At 35.4% G+C, this 13,196-nt stretch overlaps 3 protein-coding genes and 1 long non-coding RNA gene across 6 annotated transcripts; 2 read left to right on the top strand and 2 right to left on the bottom strand.

The window, feature by feature from the left end:
• Positions 1-1,889: 1,889 nt before the first annotated feature.
• On the bottom strand, positions 1,890-2,390 carry LOC148765307 (uncharacterized). Its single transcript, XM_088812741.1, has one exon. The coding sequence runs from the start codon at positions 2,388-2,390 to the stop codon at positions 1,890-1,892; it is 501 nt and encodes a 166-aa protein (XP_088668867.1).
• A 707-nt stretch (positions 2,391-3,097) lies between these two features.
• Positions 3,098-5,939, bottom strand: LOC105951719 (uncharacterized). Its single transcript, XM_088812740.1, has 4 exons — positions 5,757-5,939; positions 3,965-4,707; positions 3,370-3,630; positions 3,098-3,260 (listed from the first exon to the last, which is right to left on the bottom strand). Exons 1-4 carry the CDS (start codon positions 5,937-5,939, stop codon positions 3,098-3,100), a joined length of 1,350 nt encoding a protein of 449 aa, XP_088668866.1.
• A 653-nt stretch (positions 5,940-6,592) lies between these two features.
• LOC105960142 (uncharacterized) lies at positions 6,593-9,153 on the top strand. Of its 3 annotated transcripts, XR_016029960.1 has the most exons (7): positions 6,593-6,740; positions 6,880-6,962; positions 7,237-7,347; positions 7,568-7,653; positions 7,744-7,755; positions 7,867-7,926; positions 8,875-9,153. It is a non-coding gene; the product is annotated as an uncharacterized LOC105960142 (long non-coding RNA). The 3 variants fall into 3 exon arrangements; XR_016029961.1 differs by lacking the exon at positions 7,744-7,755; XR_016029962.1 differs by lacking the exon at positions 7,744-7,755 and having other exon boundaries at positions 7,568-7,710; positions 8,875-9,152.
• A 2,355-nt stretch (positions 9,154-11,508) lies between these two features.
• LOC105958661 (Eukaryotic aspartyl protease family protein) lies at positions 11,509-13,143 on the top strand. The gene has a single exon (XM_012982673.2). The coding sequence runs from the start codon at positions 11,687-11,689 to the stop codon at positions 13,016-13,018; it is 1,332 nt and encodes a 443-aa protein (XP_012838127.2). The 5' UTR covers positions 11,509-11,686; the 3' UTR covers positions 13,019-13,143.
• Positions 13,144-13,196: the final 53 nt, after the last annotated feature.

Below are 13,196 nucleotides of genomic sequence, written 5' to 3'. Positions count from 1 at the left end.
TGGCATATCATATGATTTGGTGATGGATGGGAGATGCTCTTAGGGGTAAATTGTTATACTATTCAAAAAAACCGTTATTATTTTTAATTTTAAAACTATAATGTATTTCTTCGTAATATAATTATTAAAAATATAAAATATATATGAAAATGAATTAAACATATCTTGTAACATTAAAAGTTCTTATTTGTTTTGTCCTTTTTAATAGTTTTGTATTTGAATAAACTCGATTTTATTTTGGAAAAATATTCTCGTATTTTTTATTTTAGGTTACAAATAATTTCATTATTTTATTATAAACTTTTATTAATATTTCAATTTTAAACAAATGAAATGCAAAAGATGTATATTAGATTTAAATAAAAAAAAATTGCAACCCAATGCGACCAGAGAAGTCACTGTTTTTACTTCTTTCTTCTGAGGATAGTAGGGTAATTGTCAATTCATTATCTTATTGGTCAAAAGTAATACCGTAGGGGTCTGTGCTAGGGGTCCGTGCAGGGGCGGCACGAGGATTTTTTGGTTGGGGGCCGAAAACTTTAGAGAGTTAATAATAATATGGCGAGGGTTCGGGGACAGCGCCCCGAAATTGTTTAGGGATATTTATGAAAAGAAAACCAACACAAATAAGTAATGAGTAATAGATATTGTTGTCAAAACGATATTCATATATAAACTTATGTAAAATAAATTGTAATATAGTATACATTTAGTTGAATAAGTAAAAGTGTTTAAAAAAAATAAAAAATCTTGATATACATAGAAATTCAATAGATTGAAAACTTTAAACATTGAGAAGAAAAAAAATACTTTCCTTTTTATGTTATATTATTTTCTTATCATAAGCTTTAATAGAGATTAGGGATTGATATTGTGAAAAATATTTTATAAGATAAATTATAATAGAAAGTTAAACTTAAAAGGTGGAAATAATAATTTATTTTTTAATGTCCATATATAAATATTGTAAATAAAAAATTAATATATAATAATAGATAATATACCAACCAATTACTAATTATTTATGTATATATATATCCATTCAATATCAATAAGCATTAGTATATATATATATATATATATATATATATATATATATATATATATATATATATATATATATATATATATATATATATATATATATATACACTAGTAGTAAAAAAAAAATTATGGGGGGCAACAACTCCTGCCCCATAGAAGCTCCGCCAATGGGTTTGGGATTTTTGTAATTAAGCAAATTATGGTGAGATTTTCGTAATTAAAGCTTACCTCGGAGGTTTCTTGTAATTTACTATTTATTGTTTTCCAAATGACATAGAGGTAAAATGCACAATACATATTCTGAAATGCTATTCATAGTGCAACTTTTACCGCCTTGCAGTGCGATTTATTTCAAAAAAAAAATTGTCCGCTATTTCGTGTATTACTACACGAAATCCACTCAATAATTTTGTGTATTTTTACACGAAATATAAGTGTTTATTGTCATAGAACACGAAGGACGAAACTGTTGGCTTGAAAAAATTCACCTATTTCGTGACAAAACCCACGAAATTGTACATCATATTTCGTGGATTTTCCCACGAAATTATACCTTACAATTCGTAGATTTTTCCACAAAATATAATGTAATGTTTCGTGAAATTCAGTACGAAATCATTAATTGATTTGTTTTTTAATTAACCAATTTATTTCAGACACTCAAATTGACCTAAAAATTCAAATACAAATACAAATTGAACTAGAATTCAAATACAACTACAAATTGATCTAAATTTCAAATACAAATACAAATTCAACTAGATTTAAGATACAACTACAAATTGATCTAAAATTCAAATACAAATACAAATTGAACTAGAATTCAAATACAGCTACAAATTGAACTACCGACCAGACTTTAATTGTTCGTACAAGAGTAGTTGGGGTTTGTACATTTTGAGTAAGTGCCTCAGGTTTTTAGCTCTATGGTGTACCCATGCCGGATGGATTGGTGGTAGAGGACTATTCGCGACCAAATTAACAAACATGAAATGATTGTTGTGCAATGTCACAACAATCATACATGATAAGTGACCACTGCCAAACATAGGAAGGTAAGTCATACTCCCTACTTGAGTCAAAAGTACCACTATTGCACTGTATCTGGTAGCAATGGTCAATCCCATTTCATTCATGTCCATCCAATAAGCTTGTGGACAAGGCCCTGAGGTCCAGTCACACTTGCGTATGACCTCAACGTATCTGGTACTGCCAAACATCGTCGTGTACACATTAGCATGCTCGTATAACTCAATAAGCAACTCCCCTCTCACTTGCAGCCATCTTTCTTGATCCCCGTACACGGCTTGAGCAACGCACCGGTACCCACAGTTGTCATCCGTCATCACGTTAACATAATCTTGAATAAGACGGACCATAAATCTGGCACGAAAGAATAAAAGTCGATTCCTTCACATGCAGGTATTATAGGGGCAGCAGATTCTTGTGTGGGAATACGAGAACCACGACATTTCATCTTCGATTGAGGCGTTCCATCAGTGATTGTCTCAACCTTTGCTTTAGGAATCTTTGCACCAGATGAGGTTTGGCGACCCTTGGAACTACAAAATGGCTTAATTGTCTCCTCATCAATATGATACTGCCATTCGGAAGGGTCTCTCTTTGTCGAGTTATTCTTTGATCGTCCTTTGGTCTTAACAAATGATGGCTCGGACAGATGCGACGTAGACGGATAAACGATGCCACGCAATGAGGCCACGACATTTATCTTACTCGTGTAATTTATCTTCTTCGAATTTCAATTCAGGTCATCAATTTGTCTATCCACAATCTCCTCGTGGTTTACTTGATACTCAGGTAGCTCCGAAGGCTCAACTGTCATGGTACTCCAGAATGGATGCAAGTCTGAAATGACGAAGGTGTCATTATCTTCCATTTTCTACACAATTTTGCACGCGCATGGGAGCCCATGAGTATTCCAAAGATAGTGTGTGCAAATACTCGGATCTTGCATCGCCGGGGACTCCATCTCTTGATCCAATTTCTCTAATGCCAGATGCGTAACATAACAAATCAAACCCTGAAAACACGGTCATGCTGCAGTATGCTTCCTTATCTTGGATGATAATGAAAAATCGCACTTCAGCTGACTAATTTGTATATAAACTTGGTCCCGAAGTTTGCCTTGCACGTTATCCAGATCTCCAGTCGAATCATTTAACCAACCATTCGCTGAAGAATGAGCACTCTCCACCCTATCCAATTAAAACAACAATCAAAGTATACAACGACAATCAAATTACAAAATAAATATTATTTTTATATAATATATTTTATCATTTAAATAACTAAAACATGTAATACCTGTTGGTGCTCGTCTTGCCAAAATGATACACATTACGAGTGTAGGCTCGAACAAACTTCTCCTTGTATATCAACCACGTATCATTCAAATACTGTATCAGTCTAGGATACCCTGCATACCGTCTTACAATTTCATTGTAATTGTAATGATAGTCTTCTTCAGTTTCTGATTTCACCAGCTTAGCCCACAGCCCACGTCGAAATATTAAACATTGGTCTTTGTTGCCTCCTATAAATTTCGTTGCATTTGCCTCAACATTTCTGTTTATATAGAATAAACACAACATATGATACGAACATGGGAAGACATTTGGCAGTGCTTTCAAAAGGCCCAACTCCTTGTCCGTCAAGATCGCATCACGTTCGACACCATCTAGCAACTCTTTCAAACAATTCAAAGTCCACTCGTAGGTCTATGCATCTTCATGCGACATAAATGCAACAGTAATTGTAAAATTCCTCCCAACTGGAGTTATCCCAACTATTTCCAAAAGAGGCATTCCATACCTACAACAATGTTGTTTTTACATATTTAAACAATACAATACATTAATACACAATAATCATAATTTAAACAATCGTAATTTTTACTTACTTATTGGTTTTGTATGTGCAGTCCATCAATATAACATACGGGAACAGCCGTAGTAACTTAATAGATTCGGGACATGCAAACATAATATATGTAATCGTGTTGCTCGTTTCACTATCGACGCGATGCCAATATCGATACTCGCCTTGTTGAAAGTTATGCATCATAAACTGAATAAGAGTCATGCCCTCCATTTCCTCAGATTTAATCTTGGCCAACTCATTGTAAACATGCTTCATAGATTTTTGTATCGTCGGATCATCTTTCCTCAATCTATCCATGATGATTAGCATTGGCTTCACGTGAGAATTTCGCAATTCATTAATTCTTGCTTTCTGTTGTGGAGTTATACGACTAGTCGTACCTTGTCCGCGAGGAAACAAAGCCGGACGATGAGTATGTCTGCCATTGCTGACAGTCAACCGCCATAATTCATCAAACCTTGACTTTTTGCCAATCAATTTGAACGGACAACCACATTTTTTTGTTCCAGTGTTTCTAGGATCTTCCACATCGATATTCGTTTGTCGGCCATGTCCGTATTTGTCACACGTCAAGTATTGTGCATTCTCCCTTCTAGACTGACAAATCAAACGGTGACAATGACTAACTGCAGTTGCTTTGGCCCACTTGATTAATTCTTCTCTACTATCGAACACAATATCAACTTGGAAGAAGTGAGAGAAATCTTCACATTCATTTTGATCAGAAACCGAGGGATCAAAATACAAATTGTCATCATATGGCTGCGTAAATAAAAAAAAAAGTTAGATACTTGCAAAAAAAAAAAAAAATACTAGGGATTTCGTGTAAAAGTGTACACGAAATTAATGTATACATTTCGTGTAGTAATGCACGAAATGAATAACAAAACAGTTTACTGTTGTTTCGTGTGATTTTACACGAAATAAGAGCTATAATTTCGTATTATTTTATACGAAATGACTGGAAACACGAATATGGTGTTAGTTGCGTGCAAAACACCACGAAATGACTTGAATAATTTCGTGATATTTTACACGAAATGACTGAAAATCGAAAAAAATCACACTAAAACGTAATTTTTTACCTCATTTACGGGATCGATGTTGGCCATCTTAATAATCGTTGGGTTTTAACTGATTTCTACGAAAACAAATCACGATTTAGAGGTTGAGAGGATTTTGTAAAAGGTTAAAGTGTTTTTTGACAAATGAATTATTTTGCACTGTAGCTGAAAAAAATTGCACTATGAATAGTAAACCCCATACATATTTCCTATAAATTTAAACATTCAAACACCGGTCAGAGCGGAGTTTTCGTGATTATGCAAACATGAGAGAAATTTGCCTAACGAGGCATTGCTTCAAGGTTTTTTTTTTCTAATTATTTGTCCTATATTCAAATAGATGGCACCAAAATTAAAAGGGTAAACTTCAATTTACCTACCTGAACTATACCCAACGTATAAAATACCCCCTCGAACTTCAAAATGAACCAAAACAGCCCCTCAGTTAAATATCCATCCACAATTGCTGATGTGGCGTGTTGACTTTTTTGAATTATTACTTTTATGGCAGCTGTTTTATTTTTTGACAAATTTACCCTCTGTTGAATACATATATTTATAAATAAATTGCAAAAAAACTAATAAAGGTTAAATTGCAATTTATCTTAAATTTCTGAAATTAAATCGAGGACTTAATTGCAATTTCCTCAAAAAAATTCCACGACCACCTCCATCACCTCTGCAACTCTTCATCCCAGTTGGAAAAAAAAAATCCTCATTTCATTGTCCGGCCACCAATATGCATGCCGTCCCCATCATCAATTTCAAATCTATTTCGACAAACTTTAATCGCAGAGAAATTTGATTTTCAAAGACGAAATCGAAGAAGAGGAACTCCGTCGTGTGCAGCCCGATGAAGCTGATCGGAAGAAACTCCGTCGCGTCGCCGCCGCCTCTTTCTTGCTTAGCCGCCACCGTCGTCTCCGCCATCGTCTTCGCCGCCCCTTTTCACAGCCCAGGTCCCGTCGTCTCTTTCCACGGCCTATGTCACTTGCGGTTACTGTATGAAGTTTTGAAGCAAAACACTACTAGAAAATCGCCATTTAGCAACGGTAGTTTGCAACGAACGATGAATTCGTTGCTAAAATAAGTAATTAGCGATGGAATTGGCGATGGAATACAAATTCGTCTCTTTAATCGTGCAAGTGTAATTATTGCAACACAAGTAGCGACGGATAACAAGTCCGATTCTAAATTATTAATTTAGCTACGGATATTGCAACAGAGAATAATCCATTTCTAAAATAAGAAGATTTGAACGATTTTCTTGTTCAATGAATGATACAAATTTTGAAATATTGTTTTCAACTCATACTCTACAAATTCTATTACTTATATTATTTTTTTCCCCACTAATTTCTTTCTGTCGAAAATGTTAATTTTTTTGAATTACATTGTAATAAAAAATACTTCAATTGGTTATATATATATATATATATATATATATATAAAGATATATATAAAAAAATAGTAGCAGTAAAGATACTCTAATTTATTAAATTAAATTTAGTGTAAAATAGTAAATAAAATTTCAAGTTTCAAGACTAAATAAAAATACGGACCACAACAAATATCTCAAGAGTCAAGACCTATATCCCTTCTCTTTTTTTATCATTCCCTCCACCGCTCCACCTCCAAAAATTTCCAAATTACTTTTCCCCCTTTTCCTCCAAAGACTACCGAAAACTTAACCCGTTTCCCTCCCCCTTTATGAAATTCTAAAATTCTCTGGTAATACCCATTCCTCAAAAGGATTCAGTTATACGAATTCTACAGCATATCAATTAATTATTAGTTTTTTTACTTCTTAATTGTTTGAATCCTATTAATATATGTATATAATTGTTTTTTGTTTTTTTTTTGTATGCAGATTGTAGTGCGAAGAATGACCATTTGGGGGTGGTCTCCAGCAATGGATTTGATGAGATTAGTTGGATCCCAAATATCAGAGCTGTAAGCCGAGTTCTCTCTCCGGCGGAATTTTGCTTATCCCGTGAAATCTCTAGTGTTTGCTTTTTTGCTTCCTTGTATCTTATTTCCGATCCTGAACCTCTAATACATCAAATTGCAACTCTTAAAAAAATTATTATTTTTCTCTTCTCAAAATTGAATTGAGGATTTTTACGATTTAGCTTATTTAAATTTATTTAGGGTTTCCTAATCATGTATGTGCGGGCGTTATTTGAACTATTGTTCTTAAATATTGCACTCCATTACGTTTATGCAGACTCTATCTGGGACTGGACATCATTGTCTCACAGATTCCATATAAGATGGAGTTGGCAGACCGAAACCCATGTTTTTCTGGCGTTGCTTCCTGATAGGCCGTGGGCGTGAAGTATGTCATTTTTTATTCTTCTAAATATTAAATCATATATTAAACATGAGTTTTGGTTCCATAAGTTCTGACTTTTCCTTATTCTTTCATGTTTTAATTTATCAATGACTCCATCTAATTAGAAGACATCATATTGTATTTGGTAATAAAAGCTAGCTAAATTCACTTATGTGTGAATGAGCTTTCATTTTTCTCAGATAATTTATTTTTCCTTAAACAGGAGTATGATCGCTCGGGCAATGTGGTTTGTCATGGTAAATATAGTATATACGAGGACGCAAGAGATTCCATGTGGTCATACTTCATGTAAGACTTTCTTCACATTCAACTTCTCCACCTAATATACAAGGCTGAAAAGAAGAAGTAATAATGGCTTTTATGATGTGTTTTTTTCAGGGTTATTTGCGGGTCAGGTTTTGTAGCACTATACATGTTGTAAATAATAAAATGATTTGATCGAAGTGGACATGTGGTGGAACTATGCATTATTTCTACTTACATTTTTTTTACAATTTGCAGGGCTTGTGGCTGCTACTTTTTGCTACCTAAAGTTTTTCCCATCTCCATACGACACTGCTGGTAAGTAGAGTCTTCATTTGCCTACAGCTTATATTTTTCTAATATAGATTCTCGTTATTAACTAGATTAATTTATGATTTAGAACATGTAAAGCCACTGACTGTGGTGTATTTTTCGCGTTGAGAATTATTTTTCTGATCAGGCTGCATTACAGTTTCTTATAAGTCTCATATGTAGTGTGATATTTATTGGCTTTTTGCAAACTTCTCTACTACAAAACCACATCTTAGTCTGCCTTGCATGAGCAAATAAACATAACTTACGAAAATGATTAGGCTTTGATGTTTCAGTGTTATGGTATTGTAGCTTGGGATGTGTTATACTTATGTTTCTATGGTTTTGTGAGTTTGAATATGAATTATGGGTCTAATGTTATTGTTCTTCATCGTCGATATTTATGGAACGTAGAAACTTATGTTTAAGTCTCTAGTAACTTGAGGCACTGATGTGTTTTTATATGCATTAGGCATTATTAAATATTTGATGTTGTGTATTAAACTTGCATCTAAGTTTGTTGATGAATTCCATGTTTTGGTAAGTAGTTAGTTGAGGGTTTTTTCATGTCTTTCTCTATATTAATCAACATATGATGCTTGTACAAATTAGGTTAACATCAATTTCTATTTGAGTTTAAATTTAACTATAGTTCCAATACTTGTGTCATTTAAGTTTCATGTGCAATGTGCTATATGTTAGTTACATGGTTGAGATTACTTTTTCCTATTCCAGTTGTAATGGTTGTGGCCATGTAAGTGTTTACCTATTTTTTTATAAAAAGAAAATTGTGAAGCAAGTATTTTACTTTACGTTTTCAGTTTTGGGACATTCAAGCTCTTAGTACGTGTCTTTGTACAATATGTTCGACTTCATAGCTAGAATCTATACAAACTATATGTGCGCCATCTTAAATTATGCTCCTTTCTGACATTATTATCAAAAAAAATTCAGGTTGTCATTCAAGCTATGCATCAAAGTCAACGACGAGGATCTTCTGAAGATATAAAGTGGATGTTGTTCGTCAATGAATTTATAGGATATGACTCATGCGAGCACAACTCATCAATAGGATTGATATTTTCTTTTTCACAATATAACAACCTTTTGAAAAACTATTCCAATGCAAATTTATAGTGCATATTAAATATATATGTTTAGTTAATTTAAATATTTTTATTGGTGTATAATATATTTAAATATGGTATCGAGAATTGATTTTCTTTTTTTTAGAATTCGACATAATTTTTGCAACGGATTCAATGAGGGATATATATCTCTAAACTGAATGTTGGCCTCAATTAGTTACGGATTTAGCAATGGAATTAGTGACATATGTATATAGTGTAGCCACAGATATTTAGCGATGGAACCTAATTGCTTTCTAAAAGTCAAAACACCTTCAATTTGTTGACCATAGTTAGCGATGCCATCATTTTCATCAGCGACGGATAGTTCCGTTGCAACCATTAGCAACGGAAATAATGCAGTTGTAACTAAAATTTAGCGACGCGGCTTTTTTCTACAGACGTGGCGAGGGAGCATTTCCGTCGCTACATTACAATTAGTAACGGTTTAGTGGTATTTAGCGACGGATTCGTCCGTAGCTAAATGGCGATTTTCTAGTAGTGAAATTCGCGAATTAATTCGAGTGGTGGAGGGCAGACCGAGAAGAATTGACTTGGTCGATTGTGTCGGTAGAATTGAAGGTTATGAGATTCTTGGTTACTTCTTGGATGGATTATGAAGCTGCTAGCAAATTGAAGAAAACAAATTCTGGGATTCCTAATTTGAAGAACAAGAAATTTATGGGTTTGTTAAAAAAAATCAGCAGGAAAAGAGAAGGAAGTAAAGGAAGGAGAAGAAGAACTAAACGGAAGAAAGAAGAAAATATTGGAGGGCAAAAATGTAAAACCACTTAAAAACTAACGGTGTTACTTTTCTACTGCCTTTTAACGTTGACCCAAATTCTGCAAGGGCCGTTTTGATTCATTTTGAAGTTTAGGGGGGTATTTTATACGTTGGGTATAGTTCAGGTAGGTAAATTGAACTTTACCCAAATTAAAATATCACAATCAAAAAGAATATATAATTGATATTTGATGGCCCATAAAAGACAAATCTAATAAAAAAATTGATAAAAGTGGGACACATATTATATATATGATTGTGCAAAACTCCACATGTTAATTATATGATTAATAAAAATCCTCCACTAATACGTTTGCTTAACGCACAAGTCCTTTTTTAGGGGTAATTTGTATATTAAATAATATATAGAAATCAGACTTGTGCTAATTAATAAAAAGAAAATGTAATTTTTTTTAGCAATTAGATTAAAAATAGAAAGTGTTTACTTTTCATGCAATAATTAACTCGTATGATTGCACGTGAACTAGAAAAAAGTCTTTACTACAAAGCCCGTGACCGACCGTAACACGTGTCAGTCTTCCCAAACGACAAATAAACCTCTGCATGCTTCTTGCAAACTGCCCACCAATAGTTCCTCATCCATATTTTTTTTTATTATTTAATATTTCTTATATTTATTTTTTATTCGATATAAAATCTTCTAGATTCTTTGTAATTTTCTAGTTTGTATTCATTTGTGAAAATGCAGTCTTTGACGCACCACAATTTGATATTTACAAGCCGAGAGACACATCTTACGATCATCTTGTTTCAAAATGTGGAGTTCGCGCAAATAGGATAAAACGGGTACAAACTGGAGGATATTTCACATAATTTAGAAGATTCCGCTAAATTTGACACCGTAAGAATGTAAGTGTAAGAAGATTCATAATTGATGAGTAGTTGTAATTATCCAAATATGAGGGATTTCGTAATTTCATCTTACAACAGGGCGTGACCGTAATTTACCCAATTAGTTATTCAAGAAAACTATGATTAATTATAGCATGTATGGCTACACACTATACTGAAACTAGTAAAACAAATGGTCCACTTAACAGTACAATACAAGAAATAAATGATCAAAAAAATACAAAGAAACTTTGTCTTGTACATTTTCATCGTAATAATACCATACAAAATATCTTGACGGTATATTATTGAATTACTTATAAAAGTTATCTTAGATTGTTCAACCAAGTCTTTTACGGTAAAACCTCGATAAATTAATAACTTTGCTTAAATAATATTTTATTTCGGTCCTGACTCGGTAAAAATGTACTAAATTCTTAGTTCGAAAATTTAATATTTCACTAAATTAATAGAATTTTGTTAGTACATGGCACCTAATACCTTTTATTTTACTAATGGCACCTAATATTTCAAGGAGTATTTATAATCTTTGAGAGTACTTAGATAAGTATTTTTCAAAATTATAAACTTTTTTTCAAGGATATATTTTACAATTCATCATGTATCAGTATCATCGGCGAATCCATGAATTTATCTGTGTATTGCTCGTATGCCTTCAAAGTTCACAACGGCCCAATAATTCTACACTAAAAAAAGAAAAAAAAAACAAATAATATAGATTATAGATAATAGATAATAAAGTACAAATAATTAATATATTTTCCTAAAAAAATCTAATAAATCTCTATATCATTATATGCTTAGAGCCCATGCACATTTCCTTGTCATGAATAATTAAGACTTTAGGTTGTTCACATGCATGCTAAAATCTTGTAGCTGTTATTTTCAATACTATCACAAAATCTGAATTTTTCCATCTATAAAATCATTCCACCATATTTTCACCAAAGCCAACACTAAATCTTATCCCTTTCTTAGCAATATGGAGCACTCTTCCATTCTTGCAACACTACTCCTCTTCACCATTTGCCTCTCCACATCATCCAATGCCGCTATCCGCGACCCGTGCCCGGTTCCGAAAACGGGTTCGGATCTATCCGTAATCCACATCTACGGCAAATGCTCGCCCTTCAACCCGCCGAAGCCCGCCTCTTCGTGGGTCAACACGGTCCTCAACATGGCCTCCAGCGACCCAAAGAGGGTCACCTACCTGTCGAGCCTGGCGGGACAGAAGCCCACGTCGGTCCCCGTCGCCTCCGGCCAGGTCATCAGCACCGGCAACTACGTCGTCCGTGCCAAAATCGGGACCCCCGGCCAGCTCATGTTCATGGTCATGGACACTAGCAACGACGCCGCGTGGGTCCCGTGCACCGCATGCAATGGCTGCTCATCCACCGCGGCCGCATTCGCGCCAAACACCTCCACCACTTACGGGCCCGTTGACTGCTCGGTCCCAGACTGCACAGCAGTCAGCGGGCTCGCGTGCCCCACCGACGGGTCGGGCAACTGCCAGTTCACCCGACCCTACGGTGGGGACTCGATCTTTTCCGCCACGCTGTCGCGCGACACCCTAACGCTGGGCAACGACACCATCCCCAGCTACGCGTTCGGGTGCGTGAACGCGGTTACGGGCGGGTCGGCTCCGCCCCAGGGTTTACTGGGTCTGGGTCGGGGCTCCATGTCGTTGTTGTCTCAAACCGGGTCGCTCTACTCGGGCGTATTCTCGTACTGCTTGCCGAGCTTCAAGTCGTACTACTTCTCCGGCTCGCTCAAGCTCGGCCCACTCGGCCAGCCCAAGAGCATCAAAACCACACCACTCCTCAAAAACCCGCACCGCCCGTCGCTGTACTACGTAAACCTCATCGGTATCAGCGTGGGCCGGGTCAACGTACCCATTGCACCGGAGCTTCTAGCATTCAACCCGAGTAGCGGTGCGGGTACCATAATCGATTCGGGTACAGTTATAACCCGGTTCGTTCAGCCCATTTACAACGCAACCCGTGACGAGTTCAGGAAGCAGTTGGCGGGCCCGTTTAGTACGCTGGGGGCGTTCGACACTTGCTTTGCTGCGACGAATGATGAGGTGGCGCCGGTTATTACGTTGCACTTCGAGGGTCTGGATTTGAAGTTGCCGTTGGAGAATAGCTTGATACATAGTAGCTCGGGTTCTTTGGCTTGTTTGGCTATGGCGGCTACGCCGAATAATGTGAACTCGGTGCTGAATGTGATCGCTAATTTGCAGCAACAAAATCTTAGGATTCTGTTCGACACCGTTAACTCCCGTATCGGCATCGCCCGTGAAGTCTGTAATTAGGCTACTTCCATCTCTTCTCTCTCTCTCTGGATGTGTACCATCTTTTTTGCCTATTTGAATTCATCTGCCAATTGCCAGTTTAAACAAATATTGCTGATGTATGAATTATGATGAATATTCCATGAGCCTGTATTTTGATTTAATTATTTCAAATCCATCAAATTAACACAATAGCTAA

The sequence above is a fragment of the Erythranthe guttata genome, chromosome 14 (genome assembly GCF_056151865.1).
Source record: "Erythranthe guttata isolate IM_541 chromosome 14, IM_541, whole genome shotgun sequence".
NCBI classification, from domain to species: domain Eukaryota; kingdom Viridiplantae; phylum Streptophyta; class Magnoliopsida; order Lamiales; family Phrymaceae; genus Erythranthe; species Erythranthe guttata.
Note: the sequence above shows the minus strand (reverse complement) of the source record. Positions and strands in the feature narration are given on the sequence as shown.